The 23,132-nt window shown below is 38.5% G+C and overlaps 1 protein-coding gene across 1 annotated transcript in view; it reads left to right on the top strand.

The window, feature by feature from the left end:
- Window positions 1-23,132, top strand: part of LOC124605679 (putative aldehyde dehydrogenase DhaS) — a 206,889-nt gene that overhangs the window by 56,101 nt on the left and 127,656 nt on the right. Inside the window, exons 2-3 of the mRNA XM_047137530.1 lie at window positions 8,054-8,286; window positions 21,334-21,503. Of these exons, the coding sequence (XP_046993486.1) occupies window positions 8,054-8,286; window positions 21,334-21,503 (403 nt within the window). The remainder of the gene's footprint in view (window positions 1-8,053; window positions 8,287-21,333; window positions 21,504-23,132) is intronic.

The raw sequence follows: 23,132 nt of genomic DNA, 5'->3' as shown, positions 1-23,132 counted from the left end.
CAAGAGCTTTCAAATGCCCCCATAAATGAAAGTCAAGAGGGTTGAGGTCAGGAGAGGTGGAGGCCATGGAATTGGTCCGCCTCTACCAATCCATCAGTCACCGGATCTGTTGTTGAGAAGCGTACGAACACTTCGACTGAAATGTGCAGGAGCTCCATCATGCATGAACCACATGTTGTGTCGTACTTGTAAAGGCACATGTTCCAGCAGCACAGGTAGAGTATCCCATATGAAATCATGATAACGTGCTCCATTGAGCGTAGGTGGAAGAACGTGGGGCCCAATCAAGACATCACCAACAATGCCTGCCCAAACGTTCACAGAAAATCTGTGTTGATGACGTGATTGCACAATTGCGTGCGGATTCTCATCAGTCCACACATGCTGATTGTGAAAATTTACAATTTGATCACGTTGGAATGAAGCCTCATCCGTAAAGAGAACATTTGCTCTGAAATGAGGATTGACACATTGTTGGATGAACTATCCGCAGAAGTGTACCCGTGGAGGCCAATCAGCTGCTGATAGTGCCTGAACACGCTGTACATGGCATGGAAACAACTGGTCCCCCGTAGCACTCTCCATACAGTGACGCGGTCAACATTACCTTGTACAGCAGCAACTTCTCTGACGCTGACATTAGGGTTATTGTCAACTGCACGAAGAATTGCCTTGTCCATTGCAGGTGTCCTCGTCGTTCCAGGTCTTCCCCAGTCGCGAGTCATAGGCTGGAATGTTCCGTGCTCCCTAAGACGCCGATCAATTGCTTCGAACGTCTTCCTGTCGGGACACCTTCGTTCTGGAAATCTGTCTCGATACAAACGTACCGCGCCACGGCTATTGCCCCGTGTTAATCCATACATCAAATGGGCATCTGCCAACTCCGCATTTGTAAACATTGCACTGACTGCAAAACCACGTTCGTGATGAACACTAACTTGTTGCTGCTACGTACTGATGTGCTTGATGCTAGTACTTGTAGAGCAATGATTCGCATGTCAACACAAGCACCGAAGTCAACATTACCTTCCTTCAATTGGGCCAACTGGTGGTGAATCGAGGATGGACAGTACATACTGACGAAACTAAAATGAGCTCTATCATGGAAATTAAGCGTTTCCGGACACATGTCCACATAACATCTTTTATTTATTTGTGTGTGAGGAATGTTTCCTGAAAGTTTGGCTGTACCTTTTTGTAACACCCTGTATACAAGGCTGTGATTTGTCAACTTTGCCAAATGATTAGGTAGCTTTAGAAGTTTAACCATATGGATTTATTCTTATTTCTGAACATTCCCTGTTTTCAGTTAAAATCTATTTACATTTAAAAGGTATTCTGTTGGTACTTGCCTTCTGTATAGCTGGAGTGCATTCCTTTGTACCACCAGTGCAGTTTTGCACTCATCATCTCACCACTCATCTGGTAATTTTGTTTCTGAAGCAAAAAGTTTATTTTCTGGGATTGAGACAGTTGTGGCTGCATCAATACAACCTGTAGAATACACTTGAGACTATTCTTCTTGCTCCACATTCTGAAAAATTCCTTACCTTATTCACAATTGTGATCGTATACTTGTGGCAATCTGCTGTTTTTGTGTTCCACCTATAGGATATCCAGATGTCGCCACATGTTGTTTCTGCTTTATGTCGGGAAGGTAGAAAATTTTAGTGACTGCAGTAAAAATCTCAAGAGGAATCCCATAAGGTTCAATCTTGGGTCCATTCCTACTCCTTATGCATGTGAATTACAGTAGAGCGTCGATTATCCGAAGTAAATGGGGGACACGGGTGTTCGGAAAACTGGTTTGTTCAGATAATCGAACTGTACACTTCTTCACGCAGTAGGACACAAGTGGTCGTAACAGAGAACAGAAGGTGACTGTTTGCACCATGAGAAGCTCTTCTTGGGGGAGCGCAATCCTTCAATCTGCGCGGAGCGGCAATCCTCAACTCTAAGCTGGGGCAGCTGTTGCTGTGAACAGCTTTGATACTGCCGCTACTTCTACTGTCAGTGCCAAGCCGACAGAAGTGTGCTGATTGTCGAAACACAGCGACTGGCGGCTTGGCTGGTCAGCAGCATGTTGTGAAGGCCCCATTAGAAGCAAGGTTCCGCCAGCGGTGGCCCAGTGCGGCGACTACTGAGGGAAACTTGGTTTGGGAGTGAGGGGGATGATGGACGGTAGGGTGGGAGAGTAACAGGTGCGACCGAATACACAGTTCGGTAAGCGGTCGTTCGGTTGACCGACGTTTGGATAATCGACGCTCTACTGTACTTTCCACTTAACATTCAACGACCAAAATTGGTACTTTCTGCAGAGCATACTGCTCTTATAATAAATCTCATTAGAGAGAAAGCAGAAAAGTTAGTAAGTGATATTTTCCAATGAATTATAAGTGGTTCACTGAAAGTAGACTCTCCTTGAATCTTGAAAAAACACACTACATTCAGTTCTGTGCAACAAATAGAGCCACACCAACAACTGATGCAGCTCATGAGTAGGAATCAGTAAGTAGGGTAGAGTGTGCAAAGTTTTTTGGTATACATATTGATGAGAACTTAAACAATCATGTTACTGAGCTTCTCAAACAATTAAGTTCAGCTATTTTTGCTCTTCATATAATTTGTAATCTCAAAAACAAATGTATCAACCTCCTGACCTATTTTGCCTATTTCCACTAAATAGTGTCATATGAAATAATTTTCTGGTTTAACTCATCACTTAGAAAGAAAGTATTCATTGCACAAAAGTGAGCAATAAGAGTAATATGTTGTGTTCACCCATAAACGTCATGTAGGTACATCTTCTAGGAGCTAGGCATTTTAACTGTGCCATCACAATACATATTTTTGGTAATGAAATCTATCACAATTTTAGAAGTACAATGATGTATACACCTACAACACTAGAGGGAAAAATGAACTTTATTATCCATTGTTAAAGATGCTCATAGCAGATTCAATATGCACCCATAAAATTTGTTTTTGAAATTTTACCCAATAACATAAAATGTCTGACAGAGAGTGAAGCATCTAATTTAAAATGATTTCTCCTGGACAACTTCTATTCCAGTGATGAATTTATGCTTTTAAAAAAACTTGTTTTTAAGTGTAGTTGTGTGAGTATAATAAAATGATAACATTTTCATTAATGTTAACTGTAGCTCAGATTCACCAAGATAAAAATGGAAGCTGCATGTGAGACTGTGCAAGACTCAGTATAAGGGGAGAGCATAAAATGATGATTGAATCCTTCTACTGCCAACCAGACTCATCTCCTGATGTAATCAAAATCTTTAGAGGAAACCTCAGTTCATTTGTACATAAGTTCCCAAATCATACTGCAATCATTGGTGAAAACTTCAATCATTCAACAATTAATTGGGAAAATTACAGGTTTGTTAGTGGTTGGCATGATAAGACATCCTGCAAAACATTATTAAATGCCTTCTCTGAAAAATACCTAGAACAACTAGTTAGGAACCTCATTCCTGATGGAAATATGTTGGCTCTAATAGCAACAGATACACCTGACCTCTTTGAGGATGTCTGCATCAAAACTGGTGTCAGTGACCACGACGCGGTTGTGGCAACAATGATTACCAAAGAACAAAGGACAACTAAAACATGTGGATAGATGTATATGTTTAGTAAACTAGATAAAAAATCAGTAGTGTCATATCTTAATGAGGAACTTGAAACTTTTAGCACAGGGCAGGAGCATGAGAGGGACTATGGCGCAAGTTTAGAAGAATAGTTGATCATTTGCTGGTTAGATATGTACCAAGTAGAACAGTTCACAATTGAAGGGCACCTCCACAGTATGTAGTAACTGAAAAATAAACTTCTAAAGAAACAGAGACTACTGCATGATAGGTGTGAAACAAAGTGTAAGACTATAGATAAAGAGATGCTGCATGAAACACATTTGGTTGTCAAGGGAGTAATGTGTGATGGCTTCAATGACTACCATAGCAGAATATTGTCAAACGATATTTCACAAAACCCAAAGAAATTTTGGCCATATGTAGAGGCTGTTAGTGGCACAAAAGCTAATGCCCAGTGCCTAGCAAATGACAGGAACTTGAAATTGAGGGTAGCAAAACGAAAACTGAAATGCTTATCTGCATTTTCAAATGTTCCTTTACAAAGGAAAACCCAGGAGAATTGCCCCAATTTAATACTCATACCACTGAAGAGATGAATGAAATATGTATTAGTGCCAGTGGTGTTGAGAAACAGTGGAAGTAATTAAAACTGAACAAAGCTCTAGAGCCTGATGGAATCCCTGTCAGATTCTATACTGAATCTGTGGTTGATTTGGCCCCTGTTCTAACTATAATCTATAATAGGTCCCTTGAACAAAAAACCATGCCCAGTTCTTGGAAAAAAGCACAGACCACACCTGTCTGTAAGAAGGGTAGTAGAAGTGATCCATAAAACTACTGTCCAATATCCTTGACATCCTTTTGTAGTAGAATTTCAGAACAAATTCTGAGCTCAAACATAAAGAGATACCTTGAACAGAATGACCTCCTCAATGCCAACCTGCATGGAATCCGAAAACATCATGTGAAACCCAACTCACACTTTTCTCACATGTCATAATGAAAACTTTGGATCAAGACAGTCAGGTAGATGCAGTATTTCTTGATTTCAAAAAAGCATTTGACTCAGTGCCATACCTATTCTTATTGTCAAAGGTATGATCATATGGGGTATGAAGTGAAATTTGTGACTGGATTGAGGACTTTTTGGTAGGCAGGATGCAGCATGTTACCTTGGATGGAGAATCATCATCAGATTCAGAAATAACTTAAAGGATGCCCTAGGGAAGTATGTTGGGATCCTTGCTGTTCATGTTGTATATCTATGACTTTGCAGACAATATTCATGGTAACCTCAGATTTTTTGCATATAATGCAGTTATCTATAATGAAGTACCATCTGAAAGGAGCCGCAAAAATATTCAGTCAGATCTTGATAAGACTACAAAGCGGTGCAGAGATTGGCATCTTCCTTTAAATGTTCAGAAATGTAAAATTGTACACTTCACAAAATGAAAAAACATAGTATCCTATGACCATAGTATCAATGAATCACTGTTGGAATTGGCCAACTCATTCAAATACATGGGTGTAATGCTTTGTAGGGATATGAAATGGAATGATCACATAGGCTGTCACGCATAAAGCAGATGACATTTTTCAGTTTATTGGTAGAATACTGGGGAAGTGCAATCATGCTACAAAGGAGATTGCTTACAAATCACTTTGTGATCAGTTCTAGTATATTGCTCATGTGTGTTGGAACCATACCAAGTGGGACTAAGAGGGGATATTGAATATATACAGAGAAGTGCAGTACGAGTGGTCACATGTTCTTTGATCCATGGGACACTGTCACAGAGATACTGAAGGAACTGAACTGGAAGACTCTTGAAGATAGATGTTAAGTATCCCTAGAAAGTCTATTAACAAAGTTTCAAGAATTAGATTTAAATCATGGCTCTAGGAATGTACTACAATCCCCTATGTATTGTTCACATAGGGATCGTGAGGATAAATTAGGACAATTACTGCATGCACAGAGACAGTCAAACAAGCATTGTTCCCACGCTCCCACGGAAAGAAACCCTAATGACTGTACAATAGGACATACCTTCTGCCATGCACCTCACATAGTTTGCAGAGTGTGGATGTAGATGTATACATAACCAGTAAACTGACCCAATACACATCATTTTGATAAAAGAATTGTTCAAATGATTTATGGAACATGCAGCTAACTAACTAACTGTCAAGATCAGATCCAAACGGTTCTTCTGTGACCTTTCAAGTAAAGTACAGTGCTTACCCATGGGACACCTTATGTGTAATTGTTTCACTCTCATGAGTTTCTACAGTTAGCCTAATTGTTAAACCATCATTGAGCACGATTAGATTTTCTTCGTCTACAGTCTCAGCTATCTTTCTCCGATGACTGTTCCCTCAGTTTCAATTGCAAGCAGGATGGTGAGTGATAAAGTCTCCCTATTTTATTACCTGATACTCTATTGAATTGATCAGCATTCTCAGTTTCTGTTTCATTATAGTCTCTATTTGTGATCTGTGTACTGATATTATTTTTATTTAATTATTGTACATGTATATGGTAGCAGAATGAAGTACATATTGATGATTATATCTTAGGATTTTGTATGAGTTTCATTTTCTTACAATGAGTGCACTCGCCACATATCCAAAATCTCTGTTGGCTCACCTTAAATTAAAACCAGAAACAGAAATAGTTTATTTAGTAATAACTGTGTTTCAGATGTAGCACATGCTGATATTTGAAACATATAAAATTAAGAAGGGTATTTTTGTTACTCCTTATTGAGCTGTATTTTAAACAAAACCCACCGTTGTGAAGACTCCTACTCAGTAATGAATTAGCAACATGTTACTTCATATTATTACAATTTGAAGTAACTACTACATTGTAACTTGCATCGATTAAGCCATTCGGTACAGTGTGACCTTACTGAAGCATGCAGGCTGCAATGGAAACAGATAAAGATTACTATTGGAGTTGTATGGTCTTTGTTAAGCATCCAAAAGCTTTTGTATGTGTTACCTGGAATTGAGTTTTCTCTTTCAGGCATTGTTTAGTCTCACTGCTGCTTTTGCTTGTCTTCTCTGCCTCACAGTTACTTCTTGAACTATTATGGGTATGATTCTACTCACTGTTTTGAGTATCTGATATTGTTTAAATACAAGGTGTCTGATGAGGTGGCTGACTTGTGTTACAAATGTTTGTTTCATTTTGTGATTTTGTTCTTGGTCAGAATTTTATGTATGTCAGAAGTTTCACAAATTTTCTTGCGGAGACATTTGTATGTGTTATGGTGGTCATTTGAGTCATTGCATGCTGGTACATTATGTCTTCTAATGGCACACTCTATAATTTTCGTCTGTCAGAGGTATTCTGAACATTCTGTATATTTAATTGTTTGGCCCTATGACCAATGATCACAAATAGTGGCTGTCTGTTTCTCACATTCCTTAACTTCCTGGAGACCAGCACAGTGTGTGCCAGATGTCTGGTTATGGCTTTGCTTCCTAGGATGGGCATAGCATAGGCAATTACAGCACTGCAGAACAGGTCTCTGATATGATCTAAGAGGACATCATATAATTGTTCAAAGTCAGACCATTTATGAATCCTGAAGGCTACGAGGCCAACCTTCTCTTTCTACGCACTGACATCTATACATTTTGTAAATTTAAGTGCCGTGCCACATTTTTCCGGTTTATATGAAGCCCAATTCAGCAGATTCTGCAGGGATTTTTATACATTATTCCCTAATAGATAGACTGATTCATATAGTTTATTACCACCAACCAAGCCAAGTTGCCTAGCTGTAGATGTTAAGCATTTTTTACTGTCTAAAACCTTCATAGAATATTAACTGTTTCTTCTTTTGTGACAGGTATGACATATGTTACTAACAGATACATGCTGTTCCAGATTCAGCATGCACATTTAGTTTATAATTTACATATATACAACTACTTTCCCATTTCTCTTCATCTCAATTGCAAGTTGAAATAAAAAAGCATGGATCTGTGCTTTAGCTGACTTGAAACATTATGGTGTTATCATGGGCTAGCTATGCTTTTATAACACTCAGTTTCTTTGTTTACATGTGACGATTTTATGATGCAGTGTAATAAGTGAATTTTTGGCAAGCAGTAGAACATCATATTTACTCTCTTCTATTTCAGCATATTAGCAGTGAAGTCTTATAAAAAAGAAATCTTAATTTTTTGTGTATTAATTGTCTATTCTTTGCCACAGCCAGCTCTCTTCCCTGTCCTTGTAAGAGTGCACCCTCACTAATGATAAAGCTCTCAGCAAACCATTAAACTGTGACCTTTCTTCCTTACATCCATTCTCTTCTTTCTTAAGTCACCCCCACCCCCCCCTCCCCTGCCACCTTCAAGCACACTATTACTTTTATCATGACCTATTCAAGTTGTTTCTAATGGTGCTTATTTTGTACATACAGGCATGGCTATCAGGAAAAAAGTTTGGTCCATTTATCAATGGAAAGTGGATTGAAAGTAATAGTGAAAAGGGAACTAATGCCACAGAAGTGCATTCTCCTGACTCTGGGGAAGTGCTGACAACAGTCACTCACAGCTCTGAAAAAGATGTAAATACTGCTGTGCAAATTTCTGTTGATATAGAAAATCCATGGAAGAAATTTAATGGGCATGAAAGAAATAGATGTCTTTACAGGTGTGTCTAATAAAGTATATTATTTCATTTCATTATTATTGTGTAGATCATTCCAGAAATGTTATCATTATACTCGGATATGTTCTTTAAATAAGGGTAGATACTGTTTTGAGTTTGGAACTGATCATTGTTAGATTTTTTAATGTATTTCCTTGCTTGTGTAAATTAAAATATACTGATTAATAATGTCTTTTTCATCTATTAGAAATATTCATTGACTAGCTGAGTACCTGCTGCTGTCCAGGTACATATTTATTCCAATCTTCTGTTAGTCCATCTCCGCCTTATGCTCTGTACATCTCCTTCACCCACCACTCTCCATCTATCTCCTCCTACCCTTCTACAGTCCATCTACTCCTCCCCTCCTCCATGTCTATTACCTCTTTTCCCCCTTTATCTCCTCTTCCCCCCTTTAAGTTCAGTTTTTCACCCATCTCTAAATCAATTTCCTCCTCCCCTCCCTCCCCCTGCCAATTTCCTCATATCCCTTCCCTCAGTCTGTATCCATGTCATTCTCTCTCTGTCCATCTTCTCCTTTCCCCTCCCACCCTCTTCCCTTTCTCTGGCAATGTCCTCCTCCCCCCTCTCCCTGTTCAACTTCTCCACCCTCCTATGCGTGTCTGTCTCCTCCTCCACATCTTCTCTCTCCATCAAGTTATTACCCCTCACCCCCACAATGAGTAGGTGGCTCTTACCCAAACATGATTTATTTCCAGACCGTAAATAATATGTGCACCATGTTCAGTTGAAACTGATCCATGGATTTAGGAGATTTTTACTTGCAGCTTTGTTACAGTATCCATATTTTACATACATTTAAAATATTTCACAAATATTTGTGCACATGTTTCATGTGTATCTGTAGCGAATTTTGCTCTGTAGCACAGTTTTCCCACAGCTCAGTCTTTATGATGTCCTATATCCTGAACTGTGTGTTGTACAATGATACAATTTTCAGCTACAATCATTGGTATATTTGAATACTGTCTGCAAATTGTGTTGCAAATAGAATTCTTAGTTAGAACATAGTAAATTAAAACATCATTCATGATGCTACAGTCATTCATGCATCTCAGTGTTTATGAGACCATATCTCGTCAACTATGTGTCATAGAATGATATAATTTTGCATGTACATTCAGTGGAATATGTGAATATTTCTGAAAAAAAATGTGTTGTGAATACAGTTAGTTGTAAAGAAATAATAAACTGAAATTCATGGTCGATGCAGCAGTTTCACTGCATCAGTGAAAATGTAGTAAGCAATAAACTTGTATCCTTTTATCATTTTGAGGGGGTTGTCAGAGGAGAAGTTCTGTAAAGGTTTGAAATTATGTGTAAAGTTTGTTGCAAGTCACTAAGAGCTGTCGTTCTCAAACGTTGGGTGATTGAAGTCTGGGTATTTGCATGTCATGGACTACACTTATTTTTCACCCCACCCCCACCACTCTGTTTGGTAGATGGTTTTTCTCCCCACAGTGGTTCTTTCCAGACAGTAAATGATATTTGTATCAAGTTTGGTTGAAGTCAGTCCAGTGGTTTAGGAGGAGATGTGGAACATACATACATACATACATACATTTTTAAAATATGTGTGGATTTTGAATTTTACACAGTTTTCATGAAATCTCGAAGTCAGGTACTGATCCAATATCTCAAGATAATATAAAGGCAACTAAGGTGTTTGTGGTAGAGGTGATATGTGAGCATTGACATTTCCCTGAGATGTGTTGAAGTGACCAAATAAGGGCTCACTCAGCAAGAACAGGCTCCCAGGTAGACAAATAACAATAAACACTTTATTGGCAAAAACATAAAATACACATCTCATTAAGCCACAAGGGCTGCAGTTTATGCAGTCCAAGCAACACAGCAAGGCTCCTTGGATCACTTGGAAAACCATCAAACTGTCTGGATAGCAGTACAATCAATAATAAGTCTGAAATAATCATTGTTGAGGACTGTCAGTGGGGACCAAACATTATAACTACACTCATGCTAATAAATTAAGGATAACTGCAGAATGTGGTGCCACACAATGTGGCACTACACAAAACTGGCACTAATAGCGTAGGCACATAGGGAACACACACGACACAGATCTGTAAGTCTATGGTATTGGTGATAAGTTGAGAAAACCGTCCTGAAACCATTTTCAACAAACATTCACCATTAGCAGTTCTGAAAACGTCTGCAGATTTACTTGCTGCACCGTACTCTGACATGCACCAACACACCTCTGCGTATGTGGAGTGCTGCCAGCGCCACTGTGTGGTGACTGCAGGTCAGATGTACCGCATGGTCATACCCAGGGGTGATTTAAATCCGAAAACTGCCCACCAGAGCAGTGTTCCACCATGTATCAGCATTATCCTTAATTTATGAGCATGAGTGTAGATGTCCAGACAGACCACAGTTTTGGATGGTGTCCAGAATTAGTTGTCATAGAACAGAGTTAAAGCTCATGGATGCCAAGTCCTGTAGCTGCAATCCACTGAGTATTGCTGATGGCTCATGATGACTCCATTGGTAGATGTATTCAGGATGGTGCATTGGATGCAACTGCCAGGCTGTGGCCATGTGGTGCCTTAAATATAAGTGTCATGAACTACTTAGGGCCATGTGATATCACAGATGCATGTAGGGTTGCAATAACCCCGCTTTCTTATGGTGAAGTGGATGCCACTTATCGACACTCTGGGCACCCCAGATCATAGTGGCAGCTGCGTAAGTTTCCTGTGATAATAACCCATTCTTATTGTCCTGCTTCATAACTGTTTGTTTTTGATTTGTGATGCCAAGGCACCTACCAGGCCACACTTCAGCCACTCATCTCACTGGTCTGTCATGCTGATGGACTACACAATCTGACATAGTGCATAGCACTTAAAAACTGTTATTAAGTGGTTTCCTTTACTACCTGAAGTGAAGCAATCATCAATCTGAAGAATGGTTTGAATGCAACACTGCTTAACTGTGTGTGGCTCATATTGGCTGTGGTATGCCTATACGTTCCTTCAAACTGTTAACTGACTTGTCCCTGCACTTACAAGGGAACCCACTGCTTAATGTGAATGTAAACATTAATTTCCTGTGACGGTGTCAGTACCTGAGATGAGGTGGCAGACATGCTGCTACTACTACTAGTCCCTGGCTTGAAGACTTTCAGGTACTCTCATGTGGGGTGTACAATATCAGTGCAATAAGAGGGATCTCTGATGTACCAGGCACAATTACAATGCTACCTCAGAGGTGTGTGTGTGTGTGTGTGTGTGTGTGTGGTTGTGTGTGTGTGTGTGTGTGTGTGTGTGTGTGTGTGTGTGTGTTTTTAACAAAGGCTTTGCAGGCCAAAAGCTTATTTCTGATAGATATTGTTACATACCATCTTGGATTTTCCATTGCTTAATAATATTCAGTAGCAGATAATGAGCTGAGCTCAGTACAACATGTCACACATCTGTACAGTCCAACTCCAAACATTACTATGTCCATTACTCTCCTTATTATTTTTATTGTTACATTGCAGATATTTTTGTTTCATGTATTTAAGCACATATTACAGACCCTTCATCCAACTACTTAGCAGTGGCCAGCACCTATGGCTTGTATCCCTAAGTTTAAACTCAGCATATGAGTACCACAGGATCTGTGCTGCTACCCTGTGACTTGGAGGAATTCTGAAACTCAGTATATGGGAACTAATAATAATTTAATGCATATCAAATTACTTTTCATCACTCTTAAAGAGGAAAGACCCTAAAAGTTAGTACCCTCACACGTGATGCCTCCAAAATGGGCTGACATGGCTTAATTTTCATCCATGGTTTGGAATAGTAAACTTAATCAGTTGATTACTCTGTATTATTATTATTCAGAAAATCAGAGTAATAGTCATTTTGTATAGGCCACATATCATGATCAGTCAGATATTCAGTGTCAGATATTCAATGTATCAGTCAGATATTCAATTTGTAGGAACACACATCCAATTCCACCATCTCTCACTGCCTAATACGACCAAATATATAGAATTACAGAGTTTATTGATATTTACAGAAGAACAAGAGAGCAAGAGAAGGGCCAAGTCCCTGCCCCCTCCCTCTCAAGGAAAGGAAACAATATAATGTAGTCAGTCTTTCTAGAAAATGGTTAATCTGAACATGTGCTACATGTAATCAAACCCCCAGACAATATGAAATACACCCATAAAAACTTTATTACTTATATTTTTGAACCAAAATCAAAAAAGATAAAACTTAACATAACACAAAAGACTGTTATTTCCCTCTGTCAAAGTATCAATCACAATTAACTTGTAATTAGCATAAATACATTTTTCATGTTTATTTCACCAGAAAATAAAACTGATTGCTTCAATTCTCCTTGAATTTTTCTGAGGAGCTGATGGATCTTAATCTCCACCTATAAACTTTATTAAATCAATTATGTAACCCACGTTCTGCGTCACTAGTAGAATGTACCAAAACAAGATGAGGAATATTCCTTCATACAAAGGAAAAAATTTTTTAGGTTGCTCATCAGGTTTGGAACTCAAGTGGTGATTACAAACCACCATCATATCCTCCATACTGAATGTGACTGGTACACCCATGTTCCACTGTTTCTTTCAGATTTCATCTACTTTATGAAACTGACTGAATTTTTTTTCTGCTCTCCTGTTCTGATATAGATCCTTTTTTGGGCAAGTAGCCCACTGCAACAGCGGTTTGCCTTCACTCACATGACCACCTTCTTCATTGGATACCATTAACATTATGGGGTGTGACAATTCACTCAATACTTTTTCGCAGTCCATAACTACTTCAGTCCACTTTGAATGTCTTTCTGTACAATAAGTTCATGCCAAAAGTCCTAATTCTCTCTTCTCTCTTTCCATTGGGTACACCAGACGATGGTGATTGGATATCATTATGTGTTTCACTCCTTCTGATACTAAAAATTCCTTGAAAGCTTGTGGCACAGAGTGTCTCCTTGGTTTACAAACGTATTTAAAATAATGGTCTCTCAGACATCACTATCCTAGTAGTGATGATGATGATGAGGTCCCATACTCTGAGGAGTGTAGGAGACGATGCGGGAGACCCGCACCTCTGTACTAGGGAAGGTCCTAGTGGAGGTGGTTTGCCATTGCCTTCCTCCGACTGTAATGGGGATGAATGATGATGATGAAGATGACACGACAACACCCAGTCATCTCGAGGCAGGAAAAATCCCTGACCCTGCCGGGAATCGAACCCGGGACCCCGTGCGAGGGAAGCGAGAACGCTACCGCAAGACCATGAGCAACTTTAGTCTAGTGTTACTAAGATACATCGTAGACCTCCCTAAGCATGAGGCAATGGACCAAAAAAATTCACAGCCAGCCCGTCCTGTAAATCAGTGGGTATTATAGAAAACAATTCAGTATGTTGGGACATAGCACTTACTTTAATTTTCTGACGAACACTGCACCTATGCAGGGTTTATTTGACCCATATAGTCACAATATTGAAATAATAGTGTTAACTTATGTGTAACAACCACTTTTTAGCTCAAAAGTGGGCGTAACCCATATTTAAGTACTATTTAAAAACTATACTCCTTTTTCTGCTATACATAAGAGGCATCTTTTATTGTTCTAAGCTTTCTCAAACAGAATATTGATTTATACTTTCTATTTAGAGATGTCAATGTTTGTACAAGATTTATATGGCATTGTTTGATTATTCTGTGGAAATACTTATCCTCCCTTCGATGTGTGTCAATATTTCCAAAAGATAGGCAAATATCCGTAAGATACTGGTTGTTCTCCATAAAGTAAATGAGAAATTACCCTCTTTCTTGAATTTTTGAAGTTGTATGTGTGTCTTAGAGACAATGCATTTGACACAACATTCTCATATCCTGTAATATATCTTATCTGGAAGTGAAGTTCATGTAAGTCCAAGGCTCATCTAGTAAGTATCAAATGTAATAGTCTATTACTCATTAAAAATGTCAAGATTTGTGATCAGTAAGAACTCAGTTTCAGTCGCTGTTAGTAGATACCTAAATTTCTTAAAACTCCATAATTTCATGCTTGTCTAGTTAGTAATCTACTGGTTAAGGCAATTGGACAATACCATCCAAAACATGTTCTTCAATAATACGAAAAATAGCGCATCCTGGCCAAAAAACTGATGAATCTGTATACATCCAGAAAGAATACACGAAAGTTGGATGAAATAATAATGGCACATTACGTGAGCAGTTCTGAATTTTATCAGAATGTTCCCTGTGGACACATGTCAACCTCTACTCTCTTTTAGCTTTAGTTAAATTACACAACTCAGGAGCGTTTATAATTTGGCTATTTACAATCTTACAATAAAAATTTACTGTGCCTAAAAAGCTTTTAATTGAATCTTATTTTGTGGCTCAGGATATTTACTTATAACTAATAACATCTTTGCATTGGGCATAATACCACTTCTATTGATAATATGGCCTAAAAATTTATCTTCCAAATCCCCAAGTTGTGATTTACTTAATTTGATAGTTGCTCTTTCACCTGTCAGTCATTCAGGACCACTTTGAGAATATTTTTCCACAAAAATAGCTTATCATTTGTCCCCTTCCCTTTTCCCTCTTGCTCTCTACTAATTGTGATAATCCTATACAAAAATCTTACAATTGTGATGCCTCTGGCACCACTCCTACCTTGGCACCACAAGTGGAAGCTTTTGTCACTTGGGTCTTAAACTGGCCCTACAGTCATTGAAGCAGTGTTTCCATAATTTCACAATGATACTGCCATGTAGAACAAAGGATAACTCTGTCACCTACACATGTCAAAATATCATTACCAGTTATTACTTGGTTTAAAGCTCTGAGAGAAGTTGAAACTGACATGTTACCTTAAATTGATAGCTCATTCCTTCAAAGAGGAAAGCAGTGCACTGCTTGGATTCATTTGCCAGTGGCAGCTGCCAGTGCCCTGTTATAAGATGTGTAGTGCTAATGTACTGAGCTTTCACAAATCTAGGCAGGAGTTCTTCAACAGTGGATGATCTATCTCTTCCTTACAGCATCCAGGACAACTCTTACTGAACATCGACTTTCTTCACAGCTGATAAAAGCTTTGTAACTATTCTCTGCTTCTTCTATTATTCATAATTGCTACACAAAAACTATTTTCTTTTTCATACAGCAGCAGTAGCTGCTACTGTTGACCCCTGCTGTAGTGTCTCCCTTATCATTGTGCTCTCTATTTTTCATTGTTCTGTTTCAGTTATCATGAAGGATGTGCCAGCTTCTAAACCTGTTTCAATATTTTATGAACTAGAGTAAGATAAGGATAGCTCATTTCCTATTACTGTATTTTACAGACTATAAGACACACTGTTTTCTTCAAAAAATTGCTTCCAAAATTCAAGTGTGTCTTATAGTCAAAATTAATATAAAAAGTTCAGTGTTTGATTTAAAATTCCTGCCAGTCTTAAAAATGGCCATATATTCAATGCCACAGGAAATCTTATCTCCATCTGGTAACACTGGATTCAACTGGCAGCATCAGTGCACCAATACGATGAGCATAAGTTGCAGGGATTCACAAGCTTGCTAACACTGTCTCCCTCTTGCCTCACTATCACAAACTCAGAATGCTGTCTAGCCTATGATGTGTCACTGCAGTCTATGATGCCAGTGAACCTGAATTGAAAGTGACTAGTGTTGTACATAACAGTACAATATTTTTGTTAGTAATTAGTTTCGTAATGGCAATAAATAAAAGATATTCATATGATGTGAGCTATAAATTGCATATGCAGAACAACATGGAAAAAAAGCAGCTGAGCAGCATTTTGGCCTTCCACCAACAGAAAAAACAATTTTAAATTGGTGGGCTAGTAAAGCAGAGGTGAAAAAAATTAGGAAGACTAAATGTGCAAATAGAAGACTGAAAACTAGAAGATGATGTAATGGATTCAAGGACACCCTCAAAATGGTGTTGGAATTAATACAAAATGATTCAAATTCCTGCTTGCAAGCTAGCACTACAATGAAACTTAACACTTTGAGGGTGGAATTTGTTGGTGCTACAAGTTTATGAAGCATCATGGATTTAGCATGCAAACCAAACCAAAATATCTCAGAAAACTCCACAAGAGTACTTCAGTCATTGTATTATTCAACATCAAAAGAAAACCAGCGTGGCACTAAGCCAAACAGCGAATGTGGACAAAACTCTTCTGACATTTGATTTGCTGAGTAACAGAACTGTTGCCATGAAAGGTGCCAAAACTGTAGCTATAAAAACAAGTGGAGATGAAAAAATGCACTACACTGTTATCAAACAATTGAAAATATAGAATGGAATATAACAATATTATGAAAAGTGTAGTTGCTACTCACCATATATGGAGATATGTGCACGTGCGCGCGCGCACCCACCCACCCACCCACCCACCCACCCACCCACACACACACACACGCACACACACACACACACACACACACACACACACACACACACACACACACACACACACCGCCAGCTGTTGTTGTTCACGTACAGGACAAGAGTTGGATGGATGATGCTGGTATGAAATTATGGGTTATCAGAGTGTAGAAGGGAAGGAAAGGTGCTTTTTTTTATTGAAGAAGAATTCTCTTCTTGTGCTAGATCAGTTTATTAGCCATTTGAAAAATTTTAAATTCCAGAAAATTCTTTTCAGGGTTTGGGAATCCACATACATGTTAAATAAAACTTATCTCTCATAAAATACTGTATTTTTCCATTTTATAATAATACCACTTTTGATCAGAAAAATTACTCCACTACCTATTCTATCTTTGTGTATTTTATTTTTTTCTGTCTATTGTATTAATATTCCCTGCAGCTTCGCCCATGTGTGTGCTTGGCACATAATTTAACACACCTCCTCCTCTCCCTCTCTGTCCTCTCTGTGTTCACATCTTCTTCTCTCTGTCTGTCCACTTCATCTTCCCACTTCTATCTGTCTGTCTTCTCCTCTCCACTCTCTACGTCTTCTCCTTTTCTCTTTATTCATTTCTTCTACTCCCTCTCTGACCGTATCTTCCTCCTCCCTCCATCTGGCCATATTCTGCTTCCCCTCCCTCTTCCCATCTCTGCCTTCTGCTCTTCCTTCTGCACCTGCCTACTACCCATCTACACCTTCCACCTGCCCCCATGTATATTTCCCTCCTTCCCTATCTCTAACTATTTCCTCCTCCTCTTGGTGTGCCCATCCCCTCCTCTATCCATCTCAGTCTGTCCCCAGCCATGCTCATTGGCACAGTTCAATAAAGCAGGCCTTTACTACTTCCACAACATGCTTGTCATGCAAGGCAGGATACACATCAGGAATTTGCAAATAATTTATTATTTGCCCCTGAGATACAGGCCACTGTGCAGAGCAGATCCATATAGCAGGCCGATACTACTCCAACACAATGCACATGCTGTTCAGGGCAGCCTACATGTCTGGGCCTGGAAAAATGCTTCCTGACCCTATCATGTAGGCTGCCATGCAAAGCACAAAACTTCAGGTAGCCTGTAATGAGCACCCAACATGTAAGGTTCTGGAGTCAGTCCACTCCAGGTTGTCAACATAGAAACTCTTCATAAGCCTGTAAAGCTCTGTTCAAAACAGCATGTTTAATTATGTAGTTTGCTAATGTTTTATAGGCTAATAATAGCCTGTGAAGCTTGCTGTCCTGTGATATTAAACTGAAATTGTTCATGGCAAACAAGCTGATTGTCTAAAGAGTTTATTAACAATAAATAAGTATGAAATGGAAGTTAATCACATCTGGAGTGTGTAAAATCGGTTTTTGTACTAATCATCAAGAAAAAGTAAGACAAAAGAAGAAAATCAACAAGCACATAACAGTCATGCTATGAAAGGATATTTAAATGAACTCTTTGATTGCTGGGTAATTGGCAGAGGTGCTCATAGGACACAGCCCCCATGATCATCAGACCTCACACAATTGGAGAAAGCTTTTGCAGTCATGTGTTGTCCAGACCATCCGGCAACAGGGCAACTCCGTGGCCAATTGGAGCACGTGGTGCCAAGTTTCCATAGTTTAAAAATTGTTCATTGTTGACCTACACATCATTAGTAATTCTGGTTCATAATGGCATCAGGTATCCAAGGTTAAAATTTTTTGACACAATTTTTTTCCATCCTGTATAAAATTGCTGAATGTTCCCTTCCAATTGGCTTAAAAATAGGGGATCTGTGCTTTACATGTCTTCCTGCCTTAAAGTTTAATTCCTCCCATAGACTCTCACACATACCCTTCTACATTCAAGTTGTACAGTCAGGCCCATTACACCTCTCCCTGCCAACAATTGAGTAAAATGAGTGCTGAAAGTGTTTCTGAGCTAGTAGAAATAAGTAATTCTAATCTTGAACAGTAATTATTCACTTCCAGGTCATAGCAAGACAACTTCATCTTCTCTCTCTCTCTCTCTCTCTCTCTCTCTCTCTCTCTCTCTCTCTCTCTCTCTCTCTCTCTCTTTCTTTTTGTATTTGGTAGTCTTGCTGAAGCCTTTGAGTGGAGCATCACAGTGATCAATACATATATCAATGATCTATCAATGATTTAAAGGGCAGGTCAAAAACTGTAATATTTGCTGATGACACATACTAGTCAAGGTCTGAACTGAACTCTTAACATACACAGCTCAATGGGAAAGCCCTACAAGTGCTCCACAGCTAAAAGTCTTAGTTACACAAAGACTCATATTATGCTGTTTCAGACAAACAATAATGACTTTCTACCTCCGAAGTAGGCATTAATGACCATACACTGAATGATGCACAGTGTGTAAAGTTCCTTAGGGACCATTGGAGTATGAGTTAAAGTGGAATCAATGTGTGGATAAACCAGTGAAGAAGCTCAGTTCTGCATGTTATACCCTACAAGCATTTCTCATTGTGTTGAGCTAAAGATAAGAGTGGTGTCTAATTTTGCATACTGTATTTTCATTCCCTGCCATTATTGCATTAAATCTCAAGGAAATGGTCAAGTGAGCTCTAAAAATTGAAAGCTGTCTGTATGGTACATGGAATTATGTCTCATTGTGAGTTTCTCAACCAAACCAGTCACTATTAACTACACATACAGGGTGTTCCTAGAGGAATGGTCAATATTCAGAAACATGATAAGAATGATCATTTGAAGCAAAAAACTTCATATGGTCAATATGTTGCACTCTGAAGGTTTCTGAGATAGAGCATGTTTAATGTACATTGTTATTTATTTTCTGTATTATGCAAAGTATCAACTGAAAAATGCTTGTTTGTAACACATTCACCACTAATATTATCAAACATGTCACATTACAACTGTTGTACAGTTCACAGTAAATGTCCCAAAAGCCCACTGTCAACTTTAGTGCATATGGGCACTCTTCAGAGAACATGTTTCATTGCGCGTCTGTTTGCTGCTGCACATTGTGCAGTGAGGGCAGCAGCATCCATGATGCAATGAAGCAGTTCATCTCTCTTATTAATATTTTGTTTATATATTTCAAACTTCACCCAACCCCATAAACAAAAATCTAATGATATACGGTCTAGCAATTTTGGTAACAATTTAACTATACTACCACGACCAATCCTGCAATTGGGGTAAGTGTGGCTGAGGTATTTCCTCCCATGTCTGGTAAAATGTAGAGGACCTCTGTCATGCTGGAAGTATATTGTGGTCCACATGGTCAAACGAACATCTCTCTGTACTGACCATTCCTCCAGGGACACCCTGTATAAAATGTGAGTTTCTTGATTATCTTTTGTGGATGCAAAAAATTTCACTTTGTGTTTCCATGTTTCTAAGGAAAAATGTTTACTGCATCCATAGCATATAATAAACTACATTTGTTCTTTAGATCATCATAAACAGTGAGTACCTCAGGAAGGTGAATGAGCACTCATCTTGTATGATACCTCCAGGCTTTGCTTTACATACCATAATTGGGGTGCCAGTGGAACATTGTGCCTTACAAGTTATTCAACAGATGTGTCCAGCAAAGAAAGAAACCCTAATGAGTCAATGTTTTTCTTCCACTACAAAGTCAAGGAAAATATTAGCTTTCTGCTAGGTACCCTAGGTACAAGAGAATATTTAAATATAGGAAAATGAGCAAGATGGTGCAGGCTAAGGAAGCTTGCCAGGGACACACTGTGGTGAAATGTGCTGTTATGCTATGAGCTGTTACTGCACTAACAAGTCAGAAGCTTATGTATTGGCATGAGGAAAATGTGTTGAAAGTTATGTACAATAAACTGCAGTCATTGGAAAAAAAGAGACCTTTCCAGCTGAGGTAGTCTTCTTCTTTGTTCTGTCAATGATGAGATCAATGCAGTAAGGGCACAGAGGTGTGGCTTTTATCCATCTCCTAATGATATATTGCATGTGGCTGATCAGTTTTTATTCTAGGAGGAGGTCCACCTTTTTGTGGTGACCGTGACATTGTTATGTCACTATTTTAAATGGTAACCAGGCCTCTATTTTAGCTGATGACAAATGAATATGGTACATGATTCAGATGTTTGTTGTATTTTGTGATCTGGTATAAGCTTGTAGACTACAGAGTTTTGTGGGTTATAGAGCGGTTGGCTTGTCCAAGTTTAGTGTAATGATCAGCCAAAATTGCATACCTTCTGTGACAGTTTAGTCAACTCCCTGTTGATCTTCTCTTTATTTTGTCTTAAGTTTGTATGAACTAAACGACTACACATTTTTGTCATGAATTTAACTGCACTTGTCTTACAATATTTTAGAATAGTGCAGTGTAAAGGGACCAAACACACATCACCATCACCACCACCACCACCACCACCACTACCACTGATGACATCAAGAGCAACAACAACAACACTATTACAATCATTTTTCTAAATACCTGTTTGTCTTTTAAAATGAAACACTAAAGTCATTTCTTGGTGAAATCTGCGTGTAAATATTCTATCTAATGAAATAATATAACATTAGATAAATTTTAACTGACCATTGATTTTAATTTGTAACTTACAGAATTAGTAAGCAGTTGCAACAGAACTCCCAGCTGATTTCAGAATTAGCTGCTGTTAGTATGGGTATAAAAATTAGAGTGACAAGAGATTGGGATGTTCCTTTAGCTGCCAATGTGTTCATGTATTATGCAGGCTGGGCACAACTAATGGAAACTCAAGAAAAAGCAATTGGTACGTAGTACATTCACCACTGCATCAAAGACTGGACTTTATCTATATCTTTGTATCCTAATTTTCAGAATCTGATGTTTATTAATAACAGATTTTCAGTCATTACACCACATTCTTTTACAACCCTTTTATTATAATCACCTTGAAAGTCAAAGGCAATTTTTCTGATAAAATAAAATTAGATTTTGTATTTTGTTTTGAAATGTCAATGCAAATAATTCATCAAATATTTTTAAAACCTACAAATATACTGCTAGGGAACACTTCTCCAGCACGGGTGGGTTGGTGGAGAAGTGTTGCCAAGAAGTTCATTGGTAGGCTTTAAACATGTTTAAGAAATTGTTTGACAGTTTTTATAGTATATTTCTCTGAAATAGAAAGTAAATCAAACATGTAGCACACGTGCAATGTGAATAACATGCTCAACACATGTTAAAACAACAGAGAGGAGGTAGAATGAAAATAGCAAAGGCAGGGGAAACCTAATTTTTTGTTATAAAAAACTTTCACTCTTAAGTTAAATGGTAACAAATTAAAGTTTATGTATTGGAATAGTACACCTTTTTCAGTAATACAAAATTGCAAATCTGTTCTAATTCCTCAAGTAATATTGACAAATCTTTTGCTGAGAATCATATCACATTTTTCATGTATAAAATCGAGTTAGGTATCTCTTTTTCCTCGTTAACATGTTTGACATATATTTGTACACATATCTCACCTGTATTTCTAGCAAATTTTGCCCTGCAGTTTTATTTCTCTCTCAGCTCAATGTTCATGACATTGTGTCTCCTGACCTGTGTGCCATGCAATGATATGATTATGCAGGTACATCCAGTTGCATACATACCTACTTTCTAGGAAATGTGTTGTGAATAGAGTTAGTAGCAGAGAAATAATAAATTAAAAAGTCATGTATGATGCAGCTGTTCATGCAACTCAGTATTTGATATCATATCTCCTGTACTATGTGTTGTACAGTGATATAATTTGCCGGTAGATTCAGTGGCATATGTGAATACTCACTGCAAAATGAGTTGTGAGTACAGTTAGTAATAAAGAAGTAATAAATTAAAAGTCATGCTTCATGTGGCACTTTTACTGGTAGCTCAGTGAAAGGCAAGACTACCTGGCCAAAGCCACGGGGTACCAGGTGCTGTTTACTATACTTATCCAACTTTGTCACCTGCCAACTGTTGTAAATGACAATCCTTGCTGCTGTTGTAAGTTCATGTGATCCTGCAATCTGAGGAACTTTGGCTAACGAAGCTCAGACAGGACCCTGCCCTAGTTTGGACCTAGGGTCAGGTGCTAATCAGACAACCACATCTTTAGTTGGCAAGTCTGCATATGAGGTAGCACATTGGGGACACCCATACTGGCAGTTGCCTGAGAGATCTTGCAGGTTGGTGATCCAGACAACATATGACTGCCTATGTCATTTATGATGTTGGTTAAACTGCAACCAAGCGCACGACACATTGGTTTGATGTCCAAAATACTGTATGAGTGACTGACAGAGTTCCTCAGTGGTAAACTTTTCGGAGCTGGTAGAGGGCTTCAATTTTGCCTTACTTCATGCAAACCCTAATTGCTGAATAAAAATGAAGTGGCTGGATCAACAATACG

Source organism: Schistocerca americana, chromosome 3, assembly GCF_021461395.2.
Source record: "Schistocerca americana isolate TAMUIC-IGC-003095 chromosome 3, iqSchAmer2.1, whole genome shotgun sequence".
NCBI lineage: Eukaryota > Metazoa > Arthropoda > Insecta > Orthoptera > Acrididae > Schistocerca > Schistocerca americana.
The sequence above is the reverse complement of the archived record's forward strand: the minus strand, read 5'-3'. Positions and strand labels throughout refer to the sequence as shown.